The sequence below is a fragment of the Anopheles cruzii genome, chromosome 2 (assembly GCF_943734635.1).
Source record: "Anopheles cruzii chromosome 2, idAnoCruzAS_RS32_06, whole genome shotgun sequence".
In the NCBI taxonomy this organism is placed as follows: domain Eukaryota; kingdom Metazoa; phylum Arthropoda; class Insecta; order Diptera; family Culicidae; genus Anopheles; species Anopheles cruzii.
The window spans coordinates 25,696,505-25,721,086 of NC_069144.1; the positions used below are offsets into that span (position 1 = coordinate 25,696,505).

Below are 24,582 nucleotides of genomic sequence, written 5' to 3' on the forward strand. Positions count from 1 at the left end.
CATCTAGGCCAAAAGGAAAACCACCATCGTGAGGAGCATCGGTAACGAGTTTTGGGAACAAATTGTGAAATGTTCTGTGAATGAGAAGTGCACGGTGTTTAGAATCACTAAACTACTAGTGTGTTGGTGTTACAAGAAATTTCATAATGTCCTTACGGTCCTTTCAATATTCGGGTAAATGCAAAACTGTGAGATATACGCAAACCTAGTTTACGATTGAACGTACTTCCGGACAGTGAGAGAAGCATCGCAAGGGTATGATATTAGGTCAATGAAACGCATAACCCTCACGCAGCAACGTATCTACATGGAAGTGTACGGTATTTCCGGCTTGAAACCGCAGTCATGTGCAGATAAAATACGTATCTGCGTCATCAAAAAGCGCTCGGCAGTGAACAGGGTACAGTGGAGCAGGAACCGCACCTAAGGATAATCGCCTTAGAGCCACCACGTCCACGATATTAACACATCGGACGGCAGCATAGCAGTACAACCAACCGATATGGCTTTCAACTCCATGTATCGCGCACTGAGGTTGCGCTTAGTGAACCGTAAGATGTCCATGCGTTCGCAGATCCCTAGTGATTTTAGTTTGATTCCCATTTTGCACCATTATCTGAGTGGTTCCTCAAGGCCAGTGCCTTTCCTGTCCAGTCCAGTTATCCCGCTGCGTTGTTAATCTACTCCGTAATGATGGGTTTTCCCAGCAGAGGTTGGTGTGTTTTTCATGAGCTCTATCAAAGCATACTGCATCCAGATTGGTGACTGTGTGTCATAGCTGCTTTCTTTCGTGTAAATATTGAAAAATATGTTTTTTCCATTCCCGAGCAGAGAAATGATATCGAATCGTTTGGGCCGCCATCAAACGAATGGCTTTTTGTAGTCAGCGTCCTGCACATTCCCGGAGCGCGTGCCCCTGTTCGCGTTCCGTGGTACGTTGTTCGCAGCAGGACCACAATCCACGTCGATATTTGAACCGTTATGAATTTTATTCGCCGGCCGGGGCCACGGTACTCTAAAGACATCGGCACCGTTATGTAAATAACGATGGAAGCAAAGGAGCTTATTATTATACCATTTTTGCATCGAATTCTAACGGCACCGGTACGGAAGTGACCGTGAAAAGCGGATGCTCGGCGAGACGGCGCACCGTTTTGTTTTTTTGGTAAATGTTCCGTTCCAGCCGTTTTCAGGATATCGCTTCCAGGACCGCTACACATTCCGTTACACAACCGTAAATGTTGCAGAGAACCTAATTAGGGACACACGGCGAACCTGGGGAAATGATTAATGGATATGCTCTCGTGCTAGTTTTGCAGTAAACGATAATTAGTGGTGGTCTATAAATTTTAAACGGACACACTCTCCATAAATCCCCACGACAAGGCAAGCCGACGGCGGAGGAGCAGTTCAAACGTTGTTTGTGTGTTCTAGCTCGCGAACTACTTTTGTTATTTTGAAGCCTAGTCGTTGTCAGTGATAGAACACTCCCCTAGGGGCCATTTGTGCGTACATCAATAGTTGATGAGAACATAAGACTGGTTTGCAAACACTATCAGTCACTGAACAATGGAACATTAAAAATATTCTTTGATATTAGATAACCGTACTATCTTATCAGGTGCAGCCATTTCCTTGTGAGTCGTTGGGGAAACACACTTAACTATTGTTTACTTTAACCGAGCACTGCGCCATTTGACATAAACAATACTTTACTCACGTTTTCGTGCAGCACAAAAGCTAATTTTGGCATCATTCCCATGATAAACGTGTGATAAAATAATTATTATTCAATCTCGGACATTGGCCACGTGCGTGGCACAGATTGACAGTCTTGTCAAACGGCCAAGAACAATTAACTGAAATTGTTCACTGTGGAGCTGTGGAGCCAGAATTAGATTCCCAATCCTCGTAACAAATCTGCAACGCAGGCTTAACGGAAGCAACGATATCAAAATCCTTCTGCATTCACGGTTGGATGTCTGGGATTGCAACAAGATTGGGATCGAGCAAGATACAGAGCACCGACGAGCAGCTAATAAAATAATTCAACATGGATTTATAGGTTTTGCGTTACCGGTTGTTAGTGCCGCTTGCAGTACCGCACACCGCCGGTTGCACTACTGTTGGGATATAAGCAACGAATCTCGAAACGGAAACTCCCGGCTCGGTATGCCCGTTCCGCATGACTGAAAACATATCCTAGATTCCCAGGGAATAAAGCAAAGAGTGAAAGGGAACAGCGAATGTTGGATGTGCAGTCGTTGTCAGTCGTTTGTGGAGCCACCTTGCTTTTGGCACCGGGTCAGAAACCATAAAACTGTAGCCAGCCGAGTGCATCTGTAGTGTGGGTATCGCATCTTAGGGCGTTGAATGCATCCGTAGAATGTGGGTGCCCCGGTGGCTCGACTCTCGTACATGATGCCACGCGACTGTGCGACTTTCCAAGGGCAGACATCGAGTCTGATCCAAGTGGGTCATCAAGCGAGTCAAGATAACATTCGGGCCGGGGGATATGCTAGAGCTGGATAGGATCAGATGCTGGCGGAAATTCTGCCGCCGTATGTACCCTGTTTAGTTGCCGTTGTCGAAGAGTACGACGCAGTGGAAAGCGCAGCTTCTTCATCTTTTGTCGTCTGGAACGAAGGATGTTGCGTTTTGTGCCAGCAGGTATGCCGCCAGAAGACTCTGGCCAGCATGGCTGGCGTCTTCGCTAGCGGTCGCCAACACGCGGGACGTTAGGGCTGTATCGATCTTTTAAGTTTTACGTCTGTTCTCCTTTTATCCTGCGATTTTGTAAGCTAAAATACAAATACCATAACTTGCCGAAACGTAATCGATTTGATGTTGATTTTTGCACTTTATGTTGCCATATCCCATCGCAAGATGCCGAAATAATGTCTTTTCTTAAATGTATATCTGAGATAGCCCGACCTTACTACACAGAAAATGTACGAAAAATGTTTTCCCAAGCGTTATATAAAACTGCAGTGAGCGTGGAAAATCGTTTCAAAAAGGGCAACTTCATATTTTATGCCCCAGCCAGAGAAGCACAGGACAAGTGTGTCAGCGAAGAAAGCAATTTCCGTAGAGCACCTTCCCTGTGCCAGGTTCTCTACGTCGGTTTCATCGACAGGTCCACTCAAACCAATCCTTCCTACCTAGGTGAACCTTGGAAGTCACCATCCGGTGGCAAAGTTGCTTTAAAACCATTAGGGGCAAGTAGACAGGATACTGTGGGCATCGATTTGCTTGCCCTTGTCATCGAGCGTTGCTCATGTCCGCAGGCCCTCATGTTGAACGGTGTATGCTAACGACCGACCGGACTGGAGTAACTGTGTTACGACGTTGACAGACATTTTCGGTGAATTATTGCTGGCCCCCGGCGACTACCACCTATCAGCAACCCTTATGACCGTTGATTTTTTTTCCAAAGTGTAACTAATTCAGATGCTAATCGTCAATGGACACCGGATAATTATTTCAAAGTTGTTTAAATTACACACTTTTTTAGCTAACCACTGAATTAACTTTGCTAACATTTACGAAGATTCTTCATCCATTACTGACCGGTGCTTCCTTCCGTTTTGCTTCCTTCCTGCAGATGATGATGATGCCACGACTTCGGGCATAACGTTGGATGACTCCGATAAACGTGTGATACGGCTGAACGAACCGCAAGGACAAAAGTATTGTAACAATCATATCTCTACTGCGAAATATAGGTAAGCGAGTTCCGGGTCAACATCCGTTACCTCCCGAGAGTGTCGGTGGTAAGTGTGCTGTGAATGGTCTGGATATCATGGCTACAGGCGGACTACCACCCGTAACCCAAGGCGTTCGGTCACCCTTAATCGTACTTGTTATGCATAACGCATTATGGAATTATGGTCCCAACATCCTATTTCTGGCACAGCTGAGTCATTTATCGACCGGATCATAGGCAAAAAAGTGGGGTTTCTTCACGTGTAAAAGGAGAAACCGAAACCGTCAATGAACGTTATCTCCATCCATTGCGTGTATGAGAGGTGTTTCCTTTCGTAGTCGTTGAAGATTGATGATAATTTACTTAGTTCCGGAATGAGTTTTCAAAAATTTGCGTATACTTTCGAAGGCTGTAATCATGACCGATTATTTTTTCTCATTTTCTGATTAAAATATTGATGTTATTTGCATAAGCCTTGACATGTCCAGACCCCGTAACAGCTGAAGATCAAGGATAAAGTTTAACTGTTTACTTTTATCTTACTGACTGCAATCAAGAACACGTCAATTGGGCCAATTTAATAAAACTCTTTCGTTTTTCATGGTTTTTCCTACTTGCCCCTCCTTCAAACAGTGCCCTTAGCTTCATACCATCGTTTCTATTCGAGCAGTTTCGACGGTACTCGAACTGCTTCTTTTTGTTCATCGCATTGCTGCAGCAGATACCGGACGTGTCCCCGACCGGTCGTTACACCACGCTCGTACCTTTAATCTTCATCCTCTCGGTGAGCGCGCTCAAGGAGATCGTCGAGGACTTCAAGCGGCACCGAGCGGACGACGAGATCAACCACCGGGTGATCGAAGTGCTGCGCAATGGCCAGTGGCACTCGATCATGTGGCAAGAGCTGTCGGTCGGCGACATCGTTAAGGTGCAGAACAACACCTTCTTCCCGGCCGACTTGGTGCTGCTTTCATCCAGCGAACCGCAGGGCATATCATTCATCGAGACATCTAACCTAGACGGCGAAACGAACCTGAAAATTCGCCAAGGTGTCCCGACCACAGCCAAAATACTGGAAACGAAGGATTTCGCCCAGTTCCGTGGCACGCTGGAAAGTGAACCGCCGAACCGGCATCTGTACGAGTTCAATGGCGTGCTGAAGGAGCACGATAAATCGTAAGTGCTGTGTAACCTAGCGTTGGTCCCGGAAATGTCCTAGACCACCTGCTGTCGTTTGACACCAGTTGCTTCCGGTGCCGCGTGAAAGGGTGGTTAATTTTTTTTTTTCTCTACTATTGTTTACTTTATGCCTTTTTGCATTCCTCCTATCTTTGCAGGGCGGTAGCGCTCGGACCGGACCAGCTGTTACTGCGGGGCGCCATGCTTCGTAACACGGCGTGGATATTCGGCATTGTTATCTACACCGGTCACGACACGAAACTTATGCGAAACTCTACCTCAGCGCCGCTGAAGGTGAGTGGTTGGCCTACAAGCTTTCCCGCTGCTGTGTTTTGCTTGACCTCATGGCCCTTACCGCCGGTTTTTGTCTATTTCTTTCGTCCCAATTTTAGCGCTCCACCGTTGACAGACTGACAAACACGCAAATTCTTATGTTATTTTTCATTCTGATCATTCTCTGTATCGTGAGTTGCATTTTCAACCAAATTTGGACTAACGAACATTTTAAAACCGACTGGTACTTAGGCATACGCAGTGAGTATACGATATTTTTAGCGCCGTGTTGTTGCGGCCCAACGGCGCCCCCTTCGCGCTTCCGATCGTGCTGCGACGCAACAGTGACCTATTTATGAAAGGCTTTCTGTCACGTTTTCGTGCCCGTCCCTCCACGTGTGGTACACCGGGCGGGCTTGGTGCACCCATCCGCATCCGGTGCGGAGGATATGCGTTGAAAGCCCCAATATGCCTTTGAAATGTCAATGCCAGCAACCACACTGCTGAATGCTGAAAGAATTGTTTATTCAAACGATTCTACTCCACCGGAAGTCGCATATGCGGTAGCAGCAGCACGATGGTTTTCGAAGGTCGCTGTGGCCACCGTCCTTTTTTAACGTACGGTACTAACACGCACGAACCCGCGTTTGTTTCCCATTTCAGATCTTTTGAACAAAAACTTCGCCTATAATCTGCTTACGTTTATTATTCTGTACAATAATTTGATTCCAATATCGCTGCAAGTTACGCTTGAGTTGGTGCGGTTCCTCCAGGTACGAAAGCACGGCTGATGCGAAACATGACGTCGGCGCTGACGTATCGATTCACTTGCTTTGCCCCTCTTAATACCACTACCGGCAGGCAATCTTCATCAACATGGACATCGACATGTACCACGAGGAGTCGGATACGCCGGCGATGGCACGAACGTCGAACCTGAACGAGGAGCTCGGTATGGTGAAGTACATCTTCTCCGACAAGACGGGAACGCTTACGCGCAACGTAATGGAATTCAAAAAGTGCACGGTTGCCCGAACAGTCTACACAGCCGAAGATACCCCGGCCCAATCCCGGCTGGTGCAGGTACGTCATATACGGCCACAAGTCGATAGACACATTCCGTTTGCGGCACCGAATTGGACTCCTTAAAACGCGCGAGGGAACGCTAATGCTCAATGCTGAAGGAATGCAAATGAATGTTTAATGCGCCCCAGCCACAAAGCGTCGAATACCAAAGCTGGTTGATTTATTAAAAGCAGTTACTGTTACTAAACTGTTGGTCTGACATACTAAACAAGTTGTTTGAAAAGCGTTAGAACGCGAGCACGAGAAAAGCGAGAAGTGAGTGAGAAAGGCCTTAACTAATAAACTTTCTCTATGGTGTCACCAATTATGGTCTAGATGAAATCGAGAAAGACCTTTTTAAACATATGTTCATGTTTGAAGAAATCGATATCGCCAACGAATGTTTTATGCTTATCATTTGGATCATCTGAATGACCCAATCATTAAAGAGGCAACAAAGTGATAGTTGGTGACACAAACATTCCGTTGCCGATTGCTTCCATTGATTCTGAAGTGAAATTACGTCCATTATTCAACCATTGAGCACAGGCAGACATAAACACTTGTTTACAATTTGAGAATGACCATGAAAAGAACTCGAACCTCGTTCAAGCTTGCATTATATTATACTCTTAAAAATGTAGATTTTGCCACAATTTCATCATGCAACGAACCGAATAGAGATATGATTTAAAGCAAAATATTCATAAAATGGTCGGTACTTCTACTTCTAGAACATTATGAACAACCACCATACTGCACCGATACTGCGCGAGTTCCTGACGCTGATGGCAATCTGTCACACGGTGATACCAGAAAAGCAGACCGGTTGTGACGATACGACCGACATCCAGTATCACGCCGCCAGTCCAGACGAGCGGGCACTAGTGTATGGAGCCAAAAAGTTTGGTTACGTGTTTCACACGCGCACACCCTCGTTCGTCGAGATCGAGGCGCTGGGGGTACAGGAGCGCTTCGAAATTCTGAACGTGCTCGAATTCACTTCGACGCGCAAACGAATGTCGATCATCGCGCGCAACTCGAAGGGTGAAATCAAGCTGTACTGCAAGGGAGCAGACACGGTGATCTACGAACGGCTCGCACCGAACGGGGTCGCATATCGAGAGGCCACCCTGACCCACCTGGAAGAATTCGCCACCGAAGGATTGCGGACGCTGTGCTGCGCCGTCTCCGTGATTCCGGACGACGTTTACGACGACTGGAAGCACACGTACCACAAGGCGTCCACCTCGTTGCAGTATCGAGAGCAAAAGGTGGAGGATGCGGCCAATCTGATTGAAACGAACCTGATGCTTCTCGGTGCTACGGCCATCGAAGATAAGCTACAGGACGGTGTACCTGAAACGATCGCATCGCTGATCGAGGCCAACATTAGCGTGTGGGTACTGACGGGCGATAAGCAGGAGACGGCCATCAACATCGGTTACTCGTGTCAGCTGTTGTCGCATGGCATGGACTTGATAATTCTGAACGAAGATTGCTTAGATGTACGTACTTAGCACTGTGAAATAGGGCGAAGTATATCACGATCGACGGTTAACGCGAACAATCCTTTGTTTTTCCTGTAGAACACACGTAGCTGCATCCAGCGGTATAGCGAACGGTACGATCAATCAATGCGCAAGGACAACAATGCGGCGCTCATTGTTGACGGCAAGACGCTTAAGTACGCACTGAGTTGTGACTTGCGTCGAGACTTTCTCGATCTGTGCATCTCGTGCAAGGTTGTGATCTGTTGTCGGGTGTCGCCCATCCAAAAGGCGGACGTTGTGGAACTGGTGACCACGAACACAAAATCGGTTACGCTCGCCATCGGTGACGGTGCAAACGACGTCGCGATGATACAAAAAGCACACGTTGGTGTCGGTATATCCGGTGTGGAAGGACTGCAGGCAGCCTGCGCATCGGACTATTCGATTGCACAGGTAAATTACGGGGAAGACATTTCCTGTGTTCCGCGTTGGTTCTGATAGTTATGCACACCACTCGTTTTGTTCATTGCAGTTCAGCTATTTGCGAAAATTGCTGTTAGTGCACGGGGCCTGGAACTACAGCCGAATGTGTAAATTGATTCTGTACAGCTTCTACAAAAACATCTGCCTGTACGTGATCGAGCTGTGGTTCGCAATCTACTCCGGGTGGTCCGGCCAAATATTGTTCGAACGATGGACAATCGGTTTATACAATGTATTTTTTACTGCCCTGCCCCCTTTCGCAATGGGTCTGTTCGACAAGGTGACCTCGGCCGAGCAAATGCTAAAGTAAGGACTTCAAAAGGGAAAATGCTAAAAAGAGGAGAACTTTAATGTCATTTTGTTCTCCTGTTTATTTTCTTCAGAGAACCGAGACTCTACGAACCTTCGCAAAGTGCGCAATTGTTTAACGTGAAAGTGTTTTGGCACTGGATCCTTAACGCATTGATTCACTCAGCGGTACTGTACTGGCTGCCAATGAGCTCCTACATGGGCGACGTTATATGGAGTAATGGGCGCGATGGTGGTTACTTAGTGCTAGGCAACATAGTATATACAGTAGGTGTTTCCCAGTCGCTCTACTGTAGGAATCCTTGCAATGAACAGCTCTCATAACGTCATCTCTCTTTGCTTTCCAGTATGTAGTTGTAACGGTTTGTTTGAAAGCAGGTCTCATCACCAACTCGTGGACCTGGTTGACACACTGCTCGATCTGGGGATCAATGGTGCTGTGGCTACTATTTATTTTCATTTACAGGTACGGTCGAGTTTGCGAAAGAAGTACAGATGGTAATGTGATTAACTTCGTTTTTTACTTCCCTTTAGTAACATCTGGCCAACGTTACCGGTGGGAGCCGTGTTCACTGGTATGGACGATATGGTGTTCTCGTCACCGGTGTTTTGGCTAGGTTTGTTGCTAATCCCGGCCACTGCATTGCTGCCGGATGTGATTGTTAAAGTGTAAGTAGTTTTTTTGTGTGCTTGTTTTTCTATCCAGCTTGCACTAAGACCAAGTCTGACGTCAGTTCTATTTGGTTTTGTGACATTCGGTTTTTCGGTTTTACTTAAACAGGATAAAAACTCACAAACAAGAGAAGAAACTTGCGCCACCCATCAAAGAATCGAGATCTTCGTAAGTATCCCTGCGAAAACATGATGCCCGAAAACTACATTCTTCCCTTCTTGCTACTCTGTCGGTCTGTCCTATTCTTCCGTCTCTATTTTGTTTCTCTCTGTGTATGTGTGCCACTTACCATTACGATTTGATACTTTTTCTTTGTCAACTAACATCGATTTCCTGTTTGCATCAACTTATGTGCAGTGTCGAAATAAACTTCTCCTTGATCCGCCTATTGGTCTGACCGCTGAGAGCGTTTATTAAGTGTAGTATTTTCATAGTTTTAACAGTCTGTGTGTGTATACTGCCAAACCTACGTTTGTATTTAGTATGTTTTTGTATGCTTATATGATACTTTTGCTATAGTGGTGAAGTTATCTTATTTTAATTATTATTACTATTAGTTATTACATCATCCTCTTCTGCTTTCTGCCTGTTATAATTTAAAACTAATCGTTTATTAAACAGCATGTGCCTAATATCATATCATCACAAAAAACATCATTGCTAAATGAAATTCGTTGCCTAGTGTGGCGTACGTTTAGTTCTGTTACTTTATGCTCATTCCCGGTCATTTTTTATCCGTTTTTCGGTTAAATTTCTGACGAGTTTAAAGTTTTCTTATAGTATAAGAAAACAATCGATTTTTTTAAACTGAGCGTTAAAAATAGAACTACAATTTTCAAGCAAACTAAAAATTAAGACTTCTTTGAATTGGAAGAATTTCAAAAACTTGCAGCGTGTTCATTTCTTCGTGTCGCGTGCGTATGTGTCCGTGCCTTAGTTCGCTTCATACCTAAATGCGATCATCATGTAGGAATAGTGAACATCTTATGCGACAACATAATTTCTCAATTGCACTACATTACTAGGAAATAGCGCTTTCTACTAAATGTTAGTACTATAGACATGTTTGTCTTTCAATAAATATGAAATCCTATTCTATTTCTCTCAATCGAACGATCGTTTGAAATGCAATCAGATGGCTGACACAAGCCACACAAATAATTGAATGTTAAATATTCACATATGAACTTTGTAGATTCTATTAGACGCAAATCTGGTTGGTACCAATACACCACACAGACAAAACACACACTTCTACTGTAAAGAACGAAGAACTACTGACTTCGAAAGTAAAATTTCATGAAATACTAACATCAACGGGGCAGAAACATTGAAAATCATGAAACATGCACCGTAACCGTTAGACTATTAGATCGAGCCAAATATGGGAGAATTATTTAGATAACTGATCTCAAGGAGAAAGAAATCATGCGACTAGTTACTAGTGATTTACTATGCAATGTAGCGCTAGACTTAATGATAGACTGCACGCGTTTTTGGTTTAAGTTGGGACTAACTTCGTCGACAAAAATGTATCCCTTAATCGATCTTACTATTTCTTTTTTCTATGTTGGGCTTTTTGTACACTTGGTTAGATATTCTATTGTAATATTTTTTTATTCGTTTAGTCTAAATTAAACTAAAATTTTAACTTTCCACCAATCAATATGTTATGCGTGACGTGTAAACATACTTGACATGTTTAGACGAACATCGCCAAAAGAAGGGCGTACGCTTTTGTCAATTAACAGGTTCTTGCGTTCAAAGCAAACTGTAAACATTCAAAGCAAACTGTAAAACAGGAATCTGGCCAAGTTTGTGAAAAATATCGTCAGACAGGAAACTATTAGAGTATGTTGTCGAAATTATGTAAAAGGTTACTTTAACGATGGTAGACCTCAATAATGTGTTGCTAATTTGGGTATTCTAACATTACACGTTATAAAAAGTATTACTAATGCACAATCTAGGATTTATATTGTGTAATGTTGAAAATGGTTTTGTAAAAATTGTTTATTGTTCTTCTCATATGCGAGCTGTTTTTACATTTTGGCAAGTTTTTTTGTAAATTTTTTTACCGCTTAACTAAACTATTACATTTTACTTTTTGGGATAAACACTTTGTTTTGTTCTTGATTGATTACGAGCGTCTTTTTGAAAATTTTGCTCGTGTCCACGATATTTTACAACAAAACAACATTGAAATAACTCTCCTCGATCACACTCAACGCAAACTTAACATTTTATTTTGTATCCCTACCACCGCTCGTCCACCACCTATGCGCGTTCCACCCGGTAGAAGCTTAACGAAGATTCTCTCCTGGCGTAGACGTAACTCCGTGGCGCCTCTTCCAGCTTGGCATCACAACAGTATCCGTATAACCGAGTTGCACATGTAGAAGTTACGATTACTACGAGTCTTAGAACGCATAACAAGGCTGTTGAATTTGAAACTTTTGTAGCGTGTCGGGCTCATACTATTGTTGGTTACCAAAGAAGTAAACCATCTACATTGTTTTTCTCCGTTTTTTAGTATATAATGTCGATCTAATCGGAACAATGTGTAGGTAGTTTAGGTAGATTATCAAATTTGTACGATAACAAAAGGGTTGGTGTCCAGCTGCGATGGAAACAGGCCACAATGAGCGACAAACGTAACACATTCCGTCCATTCGCAGCCGAGGCTGTCGTTAGCTTAGGCATTCTTGGAATTCTTCTTTTTCTCATTGTAGTAATTGCACTAGTTTCGAAGACACTTTTCTTAGGTTCTTTATTTAAAATGCATTTTTTTGATCTGCCATTTCCAACCAGCTTCCCGATATATCTGCAGCCTAGCCGTCCGTTGAGCGGCATTCGTTAACAGCGCGTTGAAACTTTGCGCTATACTGAACAAATAATAATAAAACGTTATCAAAGATCGTCGATAAAACAATAACATGAGGTTAAAAGCTAAGCTTCAACGTAGATAATTAGACGAACGACGAAACAGTGCAATAGGTTGATCCGTAAAAAATAAGACATAAGAATGCATGCGAATGTTGAACAAGAATGCATGGGAATATCGATAGTATGGGTAAATTAGGAATATCAAGTTAGGCAGGGAAGCACACTTACAATTCCATTCCAACTGATAGCCTAGAGTTTCACCGGTTGTAAATACTTTCATAGGTGTATTGTTAAACACCTCCACAGGGCAATTGTTTCCGTTATGTCAATGAAAATGTGCATTATGGTAGATACCACGTCTCGTTCGTACGAACTTCAGTGTTTGTGTATGTGCAACTAGGATCCGTGTGCTCACGAGCAACCAGTGTGTTTCTTTTGTATCTGTGACTAATGTATACTTTTTATATCTCGCGTGCTCACGCGCCTGCTCATCAACGAGAAAAGTGCCGCCAGTAGCATTATTTTCCGCCAAAGAATGGGCCAGTTTAACGCTTGCGTTCCAGTAAACACTGTACACTAAGGCCACCACTCCTTCATTACCATAGGAAGGTGTTTTATGTGTGATTCAAAGATAATTTTTGCCTAGTTAGACAGCGCTCGTGTTGTGCGTAATAAACTCATCTCTCTGTTGGCAGTGGCTGTAGCTCTGTATGGCTCTTGTTTGTTAATATAGGTCATTTTATCGTACGCCTCGCTATCTGGCGTAATAGTGGTGCAATTACTGCGGCTTACACTCTTCGCGATACTTTGTTGTGCTTGCCTCAGGATAATGGTGTCCCGCTTTAAGCCCTTTCGTGTTATGTGTTGCCCGAACCTGCGGGATAATCTGATTGGGACTGAAGCAACATTCAGGAAGGGAGGTGGTGCCCATTGGTCCACAACGTTGTCCACCAGTCGCTACATTCGCCAACACTGTACCTTTTATCCCTCAGTGATACAGAAGCCTACCGCATGATGCCACAAGGAACACGGAAGGATTGTTACGACGAGCTGGCGTAGGTTGTAAAGGAGTTTTTCGTGTTTTGTTCGATCAGTGCACGACGGTACTGGTGGAAGAGGTTTTTTCGATTACATTGCTCAAGATTTAATTCACCTTCATTAACATCGGAAACATCAATACAAATCAAAGAAGCAGCCTATCATCAAGTATTATTGTGTAACGAAGTGAGGCTCCAGCTTTTCGGCTAAATAAAGGGGGGTTTCAATTAAAAAAGAAATCCATCTAAGCAGATCGATCATTGTATGTTCGTTGCCCTTCGTTTCTCATTCATGGCAGACATTTTGAGGCAAAATATACTGATTAGTGTAGGGGAAGAAAACGGTAGAAAGGGAAAATGGGTCACCTAGGAAAATAAAGAACGCTTTTTTGTACTTACTTCTACAAAAGGGACAAAAAACTAGGCAATAAAAGTTCGTTACCACTTTTAAAACATTCTCTTAAATATACACCCATTTCTAAGTTCATCGCAATCGCGCAATCGAATTTGAATTTTGTCTTGATGGTAAAAGTTTCGAAGACCAACATCAGTCAATAGCTCAGCAGTGATAATTTAAATCAATATAATTACAGCAGCTGCAAAATAGACACATTTTATGTGAAACAATAGCAAAATATTAAACATCCGTACCTACTTACAAAAGCTAATTTCTTTCAGTTCAGTAACGTGTCTGCAATATTGGATTCGTTTTACGTTTATACTGCACGTTATGTTACTTATTTATGAAAAATGACTAATCTCACGGAAATATTTTCAACACACGATAAAACAAATAAAAGAAATTTATCCGTACACACTGAAATACGAGATACACGTATAATAAGCTCATTTTTGTACAACAAACAATACACTTACCAACCATCAAATTTTAAAGTATTACCACGCGAATTATTAGTGTATTTTACTCTAATATTACCACCAACCATGGAAATTCATTAGAAATTGTCATTTTCCTAGTGTTGCAATGTTCGTTTGAGTTTATTTTTAATTGCTTCGCACCAAGTATCCGAAACGGCGTGTGTGTTTTTTTATTTGTCCCTTTGTTTGATAAACCGTATAAGAATGTTACCATTTTCAGTTGGCAGCTTTGTACACCACAATTGTTTTTTGCTCGAATTTGTTATTTTGCTCAATTAAATATATGATCATTATTGCACACAAAAATGTTTTTTTTTCTTGCAGAAGTAGTTTTTGATTGATTTATCAGTGTTCTTCGTTAGATTTGCGTTCGTATCGTATGTTGGATAGTCTTGGCAGTTACAGCGCGATGCTGTAAAGACGTATCTTTAAAAACACAAATAAAACAAAAAGCGTAAAGATACACATCCCAAATGTATCGCACACCTCCACCTCCACCAACTACAAGCAAAAACCTGTCTCTGTCGCCAAAGAAAAGTTTTACCACATGATCGAGATCGCACCATAGACAAGCGTACTTTAATTCCTATCTACAATCACACCCTTTAAACATTTCAAATTTTCCGACTTTTCTTCAGAACTATGCATGCCTTGGGATCGATTATCCGGTGTAAGTAGCTCAACTAGACATGCAAAGTATTTAAAAAATTGTTAATTCAAATCACAGCATCACACAGTTTTAGCGTACACACTTCATCATTACCAAACACGAGCAGTTTCATAAAGTTTCGTCCAGTTTGCTCACCACACAATGTTCAGTATTGGATGGGTTTGAACAATGGCTTGTAGCTCTGTTGAAAACTGAACGTAAAAACATTTAATTTTTTATCGGTTTATCCCATTGCTGCTAGCAATAATGCACACTGTACCTACAAATAATCACCAAACAGTATTTCGGCAGATTTTTACCATTAAGTGCGAATTGGTATGCAGCTTCTACTCATCGTTTTGATATCTTTGTTTGCCAAATTACTGCTCGTCAAACTAGTACTCTATACAGAAAAGTGTGCACGTTGCAATGTAAGTTCTTGATGTGATTTGATGTACTAGAATCCTTTTAGTAAACCATCTTCTGTGCACTCTTATGTTGGATCATATTATAGCTATGTTTAAAGGATTCGAATTATGCTCTCTTTCATAATGAAAAAAAGAAAACCTGTCCCGAAAGCATCCTGCACATTGCTACGCGTAAGATTAGTTAAATTGCTCGCTGTTGTATAAGCTTTTCATCGCTTCCCAGTTGAAGTTGACTCAAAGCAATGCAATGCACAATAGCTGATTGGGGATTTAACTTAGAAGCTAAATAAAATCACCGTCTTTAACTCTTCTTACACACCAGACGTTGCATCTGTTTCCGGGCAGCTAACAAATTGTTTAATTTGCCGTTCTCCGTAGCCTAACTTTGAATCCTGAGTGCGTGCGTGCGTGTGTATGTGGTGTTCTTCCTTTGTCAGTTCAAATTTTGTCACATGAATTCTGCGAAGAGCAAGAAACAGCATCGGAAACAATGAGCTTGAAAGTACCCTGCTCGATGTACTGTTCTTTACCTTTAGTGTGCTATATTACAAATCCATTCGCCACCATTTCATTTTGCGGACGTTGGACTGACGAACGTTTTATATAGGTTTGGATGCCAAAGACCATTTGTGATGGAATTGTTTTTCTTTTTTTTGCACGGTACTAAAAATTTGCCTTTTCGGTTTTTGATTTGTTATGTTATCCCTTTTCAATTTAATCCCCCTGACTCTCTGTGCTCTGTTTCACCTCTCTCTGGTGCCCTTTTCTTCCCGTCTTTTCGCGTCGCTCATCAGCAGTCCGTCTTTCTTTGTTGAACTTTATTTTATTGGACCAAACGAATTGTTACAGATTAACCGAAACCGCAAGACTTCTGCGAAACGTACGGCGGGTCTTCACCGGAAGATCGCACGCAACCGAAAATAAAGAACTAGAGTTGAAGCGTGAGTATTCACCGTGACACTGTCCTTCCCGTTTCTATCTTTCTCTTTTTCTATCACAAACACAATAATTGTTGGATTAATGTTTAAACAAGCAACAATACAAAACAGTTGGCTTCTAACGTTAAACGCTAAACAGTCGCTCTTGTAGAATGTAGACTAACAATCGAGACAAAACTAAAACACTTGTCGGAACATATTGAACAGCGGATCAACAGCAGTGTTCTATTCAATCGATGAACACGTCGATACACGGATAATTCTAAATTGTAGTGTTTACTTTCTCTTCAACGTTACTTGTTTCATGAGACACTGACAATATTAAACTAAACCCTCTCCAGTTGATAAAGCTCAGATAGAGACTATGAATTGTGTGAACAATTTCGAGTAGGAGTAGATGATGATTCATCAATCTGTAGAAAGTACCGCGTACCATGCGTCTCCATGTCCAACGCCTTTCGAATTTTCCGATTCAAACGCTAACATTAAAATTGTATTCCACTCGCCAGCGCTAATGACAACCCCAACTAGAGCTTCTTCGGTCCACGTTCCTCAAACCAACCTTGCTATAAATTTATTTAAGACTCATTTCGTCATCCGCTGGCCGGGAAGCAAACAAAAAAACACCTTACACAACCGACTGACGCGAATCTACTGGCACTTTTTCGAATGTTATTACCATGAACCACGGCCATGCACATAAAACATTCACGTTTGGCCTTCTGACGGGCACGCTGGTAGTTGAGGCGGTGGTGCGATGTTGTTATACTGCGATTCCGTTCTTCCGTCAAGTCGACAGCAGCTTGTTGGCTTGTCGGGAAAACTACTTCCGCCCCATGACTGGGTTCTGTCTCTAAATCCTGGTACAGTAGACGTAGGCTACTCTTCCGCATTTCAATGGCTGCCCGTTGCTGCATTGTATGTTTGGGCTCTTCGATTGTGTACTGTCGATTGCACGTGATACACGCGCTATGTTTGACCAAGGGAAAGGAAAATCATACTACTTACTGCGCGTTCGTGACCCTCCCGTTGACTCACTCAATAATTTAATGCACAATCGTGAATGTAATCAGTGAATAACAATAATGTTTCATTCGCCGGTATGCATACTACAGCCCTCTCGAGGTGCAGGACAAACATTAGACTGTTTTCGTTGTGTCAGAAAATGGGTTGTCCCCAAGCGTCACAAAGGACATTTTTTGTATTGCATTTTTTATCAACCTCCGCTTATCGTTCTTCTTTAACGTATAGTAAAGTTTTCATTTGTATAATCACTTTCATTTTGGACTGGTCGCTAGTTGCAGCTCTCATTTGTACAACAGTGCCTCTGATGAATATCAAACGTTTCTCAAAAAGTCAGTCATAGTACTTACTAGGTTTCAACTATTTATTCATTTTCGCTCGAACACTTCTGCACCTTTCGCTATCAGTGCGCCACGCGAATGCCACGACGAAGAAATGAAACCAATAGTATCAATAAATAATCCCTGTTTGTTCAACAAGGAGGCGCTGATTGACACGTGGCATAGATGCCTTTCCAGCACGTGTTTGTCGGTTTATTTATTGAACCAAGGAACTAATCAGAAATCATCGGACATTGAACGAAGTTTCAGAGTTCAAGGCTCCTTAGTGTCCATGTTTATTTTCCACAATTACTATGGATTTAGTTTAATAGTTAACAGTTGATTACGAAAACAAATCCATCGCATACAAACGGAGACGGACAGTGCTACGCTTGTCGGTTTAAAAAAAGTGAAAAGCAATGAACCATTCACAATAGAAGACAGTTTCACCGCTTTTCTTGTTTCGGGGCTCATGTGTTGTGGAACATTTGTATTTATGTATTCGTTTGATGACTTTAAACTTTTACAATATGCATTGATTGTTTATTTTACCATCACAAAGTTCATCATGCGGCTTTTTGCACATAATATTCAAACGAACTCACACACGACACAAAATTATCGCTGCTTATTCACCCCAAAATATACATGACACAATTGTTACACCAAAAATACTCATTTGTGAAATTCAATGTTATGTTATGGTAATATTTTTAAAACTCATGAACCTTTTATGGAAAAAGACGATTTGATAAAAAATGATAAAAACATGTTACTAAATTTGAACCATCTTCAAAATGTCCCATTTTCAAATTAGTTATCAGCCTCCCTAGCTTGAAAGAAAATTATCAGTTAAGTGTTAATGATTATGTTTTCCTCGTATGTTATTTATCTTAAGCAAGTGAAATACTTATTTTATAGCTGCTGTAATAACAATTCAATATTGACATGAGAGTTTAATTACCATTTAGAATAGTAAGAGCTATCTTGCAATCGTTGCCTGAACTCACAACATCCTTTCTTTCCGCGCCCAGATGGATTTGCGTTTTCCCAGGAAGAACATGGAGCTGTTCGGCAGGCCGACGTTATCCGGGCGTACGACACGAACCTGCCGAAACCGGATGGAAACTGAGAGTGCCACGGTTGCGCGTACTGTTACGACAAATACTATACTGTGTGCTGAGACGGAGCCAGTTCCGGCTGCTTCGACGACTGTCGTACCGTCGCATTCGGAGAAAGTACGCCGATCACAACATGCCGATACCGGCTTGAGGCGCGCGTGAGAGGATAAATTCTCCGTCTCGATAAAATCCTTTCATTTGGTCAAACTTAACATGCTCTACCGATGGGTGTAATGGTGTGTAGTGGATAAGTAAATTTTGTGTACATTAGTTGTTGAGTGCTCGCAGGTTGCATTTATTGGATTTATTCAGCCCAGATAGACCTGTACAAAAAGGGATTGTATTGTCTGTAACTGACCTTAAAGATGAGGGTTAAACTATTTACAACATCTAACAACTATTTAACAAAAGCATGGAAGCAACTCTGCATCTAAATCTCGTCAACATTTTACTTAAAATGGTGTCGCAGCAAACCACAAGCTCTTACGAGCTAAAAAAACAAAACGGCTGACATCTGTACAGTAACAACGCTTTATTGAATGGGTTCAACGATCGCATGGTATAATTAATACTAATCAAATATTAAAAAAAAACACACTATCGAACTAAAATTACTACTTATTAGCTTTACAGTGCAGGGTAAACTTTTAAGTATAATTTAAGGTCACTTAATACGAATGTGAATGGTGTTGGTGTAGGCATTTGCAACGGATTTTTCTACTCTCTATTTAATTCCTGCAGTTTACCCAGGTTTGACAGTTTTTTTTAATCTAATTCTATTTAGAAAAACAACACTTCAATGTATTCTAAATTTTGGTATTCATTTTTTTTTTTTTTTTTTCTACCACAAATACTAGATCAAATATTCCTTTTCTGTTTGTTCAAATTTATCCATTTTCTGTTTTTGTCAAGAAATAGTTACTCCGTTATTTAACCCACCTTCGAAGTCAGTACATATCAATCGTGCTTTTAAAGTATTCGTTTTCTGTGGCTCTTCACCAATTGTCTTCGTTGCCTTCCTTTTTACGTTGTTTTTGTGCAAAACAGGTTTATTCTGCCCCTATTCTGAGGTAAATAAATGACATCTTCATTAAATTTGAATGGAAAGTAACGTGAACCGTAATTACAAAGTAAAGGGCCTCATATTGCGAATCAATGTATTTATGGATTTGATGTATGTTGGCCGTGTCTTTTTTACGTGGTGTTAATGTAAAAGTGCAATCAGATGTAACAACGGATCTAATGCAGAACACTGTAGTATTATGAATCTCTTATTTTTCTCCCTTCTTAACAAACAAGACCTGAACAAAGGTAACAAATGGTGAAAAGTCAATGCCAGTCTGCTATATCTACTATCTTGAATCATTTTAAAGATCAAAGCCAATTTGCCCTCGGATGGGAGTTTAAAGTGATTGCATGGAAACGTAGTGTAAACGAGTGACACAGATCGATAATCTTTCCCAAGATCTATTTCATCAAACAGTTAACAAAACGATAACCCGTGAATTTGTACTAACGTGAATATTAGAAGCGAAACAAAGTCCTTAATAAACATTAACAATGGGCTATGGGAAAACCAAATACTTTCTATTGGTACGCAGAATTTGTCGACGCCATTATAGACACTAGAAGAGAAATTGAATCCAAAGCAACTTATCTAATGTTACACATTCGGGCGCAATTGGTGATAAAACATTTGTTTCGAAAAAATAAATTCTAATGTCCTTTGAAATAAAATCAGTAGTCCTTCAGTGTATATTAGAAATACTCTACAAATTACAACAAACAATAAAACCGTAGACCTTGTAGCAACAACCTTAAAAACACTGATGTGCGATCGGTAACGGATGCCGTAAGCAATGTATAACATAATCATTTGGTTTTGGTTCACATGCCTCGTACATATGTGCATTAACCTACAGGAAATAATAGTGGACAAAGAAATAAAAAATCAAAATGTGATTCGATGATTGCTATATTCAATGTTGTAGCACTATGTATCGTTATGAGAACAACTACTAATGACAACTTCTTTTATGCCCAAACAGAAACTATTTTTATTTAAAAAACACGCGAAAAGCAAGTATTCCCGTTCAAACTTTCAACCTAAAACGGTCTGGATTTGATTTGAAAATGACGTTCACGATCCATCGCGACATCTTACTGAATCATTCGAGCGTGCGATATAAACTACCCGCACTTTGACAGTCCGTGACTTCGGTTGTCAATGCTGGCGTTCGAAGTCTTGTGTTTTTCTTTCGCAGATTTGGAAAGAGATTTTTGATACCGCGTTCTTCGCTGCTGATCGTCTCCGGATCGAATCGTGTCGCGAACCCTGAATTAATCTGCTAGCCATGAGGATCCCACTTGGACGCAAACAGGCCGAGCAAGCCGCCCAATGGTAAGTACCAAAAAACTCGGCAAGGCCACTAGCTGGGTTGGTAGGGCAGTGAAGAAAACGTCCTCCGTTCGCAGGCTTATATAATGCTCCCGTTTTCGCTTATACGAGGTTTGTGTCCGATTGATTGCCGGTAATTGTGTGTTATTTTTCGGTACCCATTTCAGGGCAACATCCGCCGGAGCCTACGGAGCGGCAGCGGCGTTGATCGGATGCTACCTGACCGACTGGAGGGTCATCGTCTCATACATCCCCTTCTACGGAGGCAAGTTCGACAAGAAAGAATAGAGAGGCCCTCAACTATGGTACTTCGGAGAGTGGGTTGATATCGTTCTAGTAAACCAAAACCTCGGTCTGGAGCAAACCTTCCGGACCGCAGTGGTTCTTTGCGTATGTGACATCTCGTGTGCTTCAAATTTGCAGTTTCAATAAGAGTACAGAACTACGGTTATCGATTGGTGTATTTTGTTTATTCACATTCACAGAGTACGCCCTGCCGAATCGACTATGATGACGGAGGCGCAACAATTAAGACAGACTGCTGTCCTTTCCATCAGTTTTTTGTCTTTGCCAAAATCGTTCGTTCGCGAAACTCCCTGCGGAGAAGAAAATGAAACTCCGAGATCAGCAATCTAACTTTGGAATACTACAACATACGTACCGTTCCTCCTCTTCCTTTTGCTTCTTATGCCGTGCCAACTCTTCCGAGTGCATCCGCTTCCGGTGGACGTAATAGTTGCCGCTCGAGGCGAACTTTCGCGAGCAAAACTCGCACGCGTACTTATGCACGCCTGTGTGCTGCACCAGATGGTTCTGGAGATTAGTTTTGAGCTTGAACGCTTTGCCACATTCGCCGCAGACATACGGACGTTTGTTCGAATGCTTCACCCGGATGTGGTTCTGGAGACACTGTACGTTGACGGCAGAGTAATCGCACTGCTCGCATTGATGCCTGATCTGTGAGTGTTGTATCATGTGTTTGCGCAAACAGATTTTGTTTTTAAGCCACTTGCCACACTCCTCACACTGCACCTGATGCAACGGTGGCTGATGCGTGGTCATATGGTACGCCAAGTTACAGCGATTACTAAACTGCTTCGCGCAGATGTGGCACACCGCCGGTCCACTACCGTCCGGCTGCTGCTCGGAGTGCACCGCAGCCATGTGCTCTTGCAGGCCTTTAGTTGAACGATACGAGCGATCGCAAATGGCGCACACAATGAGCGTGCTTTGCTCTTTGCTCTGGTGCGATGCTTGGTGAGCGGCCAGAACGCTCGAGTAGCTGAAGCGGCGAGGACACTGACTGCACTGAAGAGGTCGCTTCTCTTCCGGTAAGTGATTTTTAATGTGCAAGCGAAGCGTCTGCTGAGAGGTCATAATTTTTCTACAAATCGGGCACCTGAAATAATTGCTTGGTTAAAATGGATCTGCTACGCTACGCCATGCTATGCTGTTGATAATACAAACTCGAATGCTTCCGGCTGTACATGGGTAGCCATGTGTGTTGCCATCACTTTCAGTCGTCTCATCTTACGGCCGCAGCACTCCACATATCCAGCGGTATTGTGCACCGTCCGATAGTGGTCGAAAAGCTCTTCTATCGTTTGCCACTCGCCATGGTTGCAAATGTCACATTCCAGATCATAAAACTTCTCCATATACTTGCGCAGCTGTTCGCCACGAACAACAAACTTTCCATCCTGCAGCAATTTGGGTATGATGATCGTATTGTCCGCTGACTCTTCGTCAATGTCCACAGTATCCACGTCGTGATCACTGAAATCACTTGCTCGATCGCTGCCGTCCTCGGTAGCCGGTTCTTCTTCGAGTCTATTATCGGCTTCTTCGATCTGCACTTCTACGTAGCATGGTTCTTCAGCTCCTTCATTCGCCTCTTGCACGGTCTGAATTGTTATTCGGTGCGCCACCTTAGACTGCTGAACTTCATCATAAGATGGTGGACCATTTTCGGATACCGGCGAAGCGATCGGCTCTACTGCCACAGTGGCGTACGTTATTTCCTCGGCGATGTAGGCTGGCTTTGTGGAGGGCTCTTGATAAACGATCGTGTCCGGCTGGGCGTTGAAAGCAAGTATAACCTGATTATCGGCCACCTCTCGGTAGAACTCTTCGAAGGCCTCCACTCTCTGCCAGCATTTGAGGCAAATATGTTTCGGCAGAGAACTTTCTTTTTTCACCTGCAAGGCTCGAAACAAATCCATGGATTCAGACAACGGTTTGTACCAGCAACTTATGTTACTTTCTTACACTCAGACTCAAATGGACTTGCAGCTTCTCACAAACTTTCGCCTCGCACGCCCGTTCGTCGAAGATGTGTATCATCTCGCCGGTAGTGTACAGGCACAATCTGCAACATACTTCCATATTGCATTTAATGGAGTTCAACCTACCATTTAGCGTTCGTTTTCCCAACAAAAATGGTGTATAAATGAGAAACCGACGAAAACGCGCTTTGTTTACAATCGTTGTGGATTGACAATCGAACTCATCGAATTCATCGAAAACATCGATCGCAAGTTGTTTCTCTCGCTTCTCACTTTGGCAGTTGAGCCGGATGGCACGAATTGTGGCCCGCTTCAGTTCGTGGTGTGCCTCGTGACAAAAGTTTAGTCTGTCGTTAAGTTTAAAGTAATCAGAAATATGAATTATAACGAATAAATCAGATGCTGCGACGAATCTAATTTGAGTTCGCGCAAACCACCCGTCACACGTGAGCTATATTGTCAAACCATGTGAAACGGGTTACAACCATGGTTTGACGAGTTCGAGCGACCGTTGCTCTCGTGCAGCAAACGAACCTAACGGAGTTTCGACCCAGAGGCGTACACCATAAACGCGGCGCTCTGCATTTCTCACGCATATTTGTACAGTTTGTACAACGCTTTTCTCCGAAGTCTCCGGTTTCTCTTGCGCTCTCGCAAAGTCAGAATACTTCGGTACCCGAACCTGTTTGTGCCACGGCGAATTCCATATTCCATTGAACGGACAAAAACTCTTCAAGCCCTTCGAGCGCCGTTTGTGAAGTGCTGCGTGGTAATATTTAGCAGAATCCTGTGCCACGACGTGAAGCTGAACCTTTCCAACGGACCATTGGTCCTTCGCCCGAAAAGTCCCCTTGTCGCCGCGTGTGTGCGTGGTACGGAGCGCGGAACCCTTGCCGAAGGATTCCTCCAGAATGTGCCGTTTCCAAGCGCTATCGAAGTAGGCGTCTTGCAATTCGCAAATCAGCGCTGCAGCGCCAACGCCGTTTGGCAGAGCGTTGTGTGCTAGAAAATCGCGTCGTAATCCTTGCGATTACAGTGAAGCTTAACGAGTCAAACAAAAAAGGGGGCAGCTACAAAGGTAGGCGCTGCAAATTTCTTCAACCCAAACACACTCCTCAGTTCCCCAGTGTGTAACCTACGGAAGAGCTTACCCGAGCGAAGGTTGAAGAGACGCACGACACATTTTTTCAACGCCCGATCCGAAGATGGATCAGTTCGGAAAATGCTGCTGAGTAAATATTTACACGGGCCGCCGAGGCGTCTCTGCAAACAGAGTGAAACGGGGAAGAATTTCCACCACCACACGGCGGCGGCCGCCGGAATGTAGCTGTGTCCCGGGTTGTGTTGGCGTGAGTGCGTGTATTACACGTTGGTTGTCAGGATATATTACAACCAACGTTCGGGTGGTGTTGTGGGCGCCGTGAAGATAATGTGCAA

At 42.8% G+C, this 24,582-nt stretch overlaps 3 protein-coding genes across 3 annotated transcripts; 2 read left to right on the plus strand and 1 right to left on the minus strand.

The window, feature by feature from the left end:
- Positions 1-502: 502 nt before the first annotated feature.
- Positions 503-18,613, plus strand: LOC128269239 (probable phospholipid-transporting ATPase IA). Its single transcript, XM_053006644.1, has 16 exons — positions 503-551; positions 3,605-3,725; positions 4,340-4,882; positions 5,044-5,179; positions 5,278-5,419; positions 5,822-5,931; positions 6,020-6,241; positions 6,958-7,731; positions 7,813-8,169; positions 8,249-8,505; positions 8,583-8,775; positions 8,856-8,974; positions 9,043-9,177; positions 9,290-9,349; positions 15,910-16,001; positions 18,376-18,613. The coding sequence occupies exons 1-16, from the start codon at positions 503-505 to the stop codon at positions 18,471-18,473; spliced, it is 3,408 nt and encodes a 1,135-aa protein (XP_052862604.1). The 3' UTR covers positions 18,474-18,613.
- Positions 18,614-20,703: 2,090 nt separating this feature from the next.
- Positions 20,704-21,311, plus strand: LOC128277511 (cytochrome b-c1 complex subunit 10). The gene is made up of 2 exons (XM_053015980.1): positions 20,704-20,863; positions 21,028-21,311. The coding sequence occupies exons 1-2, from the start codon at positions 20,817-20,819 to the stop codon at positions 21,146-21,148; spliced, it is 168 nt and encodes a 55-aa protein (XP_052871940.1). The 5' UTR covers positions 20,704-20,816; the 3' UTR covers positions 21,149-21,311.
- Positions 21,312-21,348: 37 nt separating this feature from the next.
- On the minus strand, positions 21,349-23,322 carry LOC128277510 (transcription factor grauzone-like). Its single transcript, XM_053015979.1, has 4 exons — positions 23,129-23,322; positions 22,328-23,058; positions 21,522-22,259; positions 21,349-21,456 (listed from the first exon to the last, which is right to left on the minus strand). Exons 1-4 carry the CDS (start codon positions 23,243-23,245, stop codon positions 21,414-21,416), a joined length of 1,629 nt encoding a protein of 542 aa, XP_052871939.1. The 5' UTR covers positions 23,246-23,322; the 3' UTR covers positions 21,349-21,413.
- Positions 23,323-24,582: the final 1,260 nt, after the last annotated feature.

Bases quoted from the DNA above. Each gene is read 5' to 3' on its own strand.
- LOC128269239 (XM_053006644.1), top strand. From the start codon at position 503: ATGGCTTTCAACTCCATGTATCGCGCACTGAGGTTGCGCTTAGTGAAC. The intron at 6,242-6,957 runs GTACGTCATATA...TTCTACTTCTAG, and splicing joins CCCAATCCCGGCTGGTGCAG to AACATTATGAACAACCACCA. The intron at 9,350-15,909 runs GTAAGTATCCCT...GAATTGTTACAG, and splicing joins ATCAAAGAATCGAGATCTTC to ATTAACCGAAACCGCAAGAC.
- LOC128277511 (XM_053015980.1), top strand. From the start codon at position 20,817: ATGAGGATCCCACTTGGACGCAAACAGGCCGAGCAAGCCGCCCAATG. The intron at 20,864-21,027 runs GTAAGTACCAAA...TACCCATTTCAG, and splicing joins GCCGAGCAAGCCGCCCAATG to GGCAACATCCGCCGGAGCCT.
- LOC128277510 (XM_053015979.1), bottom strand. From the start codon at position 23,245: ATGGAAGTATGTTGCAGATTGTGCCTGTACACTACCGGCGAGATGATA. The intron at 23,059-23,128 runs GTAAGAAAGTAA...CGAGCCTTGCAG, and splicing joins AAGTCCATTTGAGTCTGAGT to GTGAAAAAAGAAAGTTCTCT. The intron at 22,260-22,327 runs GTTTGTATTATC...CAATTATTTCAG, and splicing joins GTACAGCCGGAAGCATTCGA to GTGCCCGATTTGTAGAAAAA.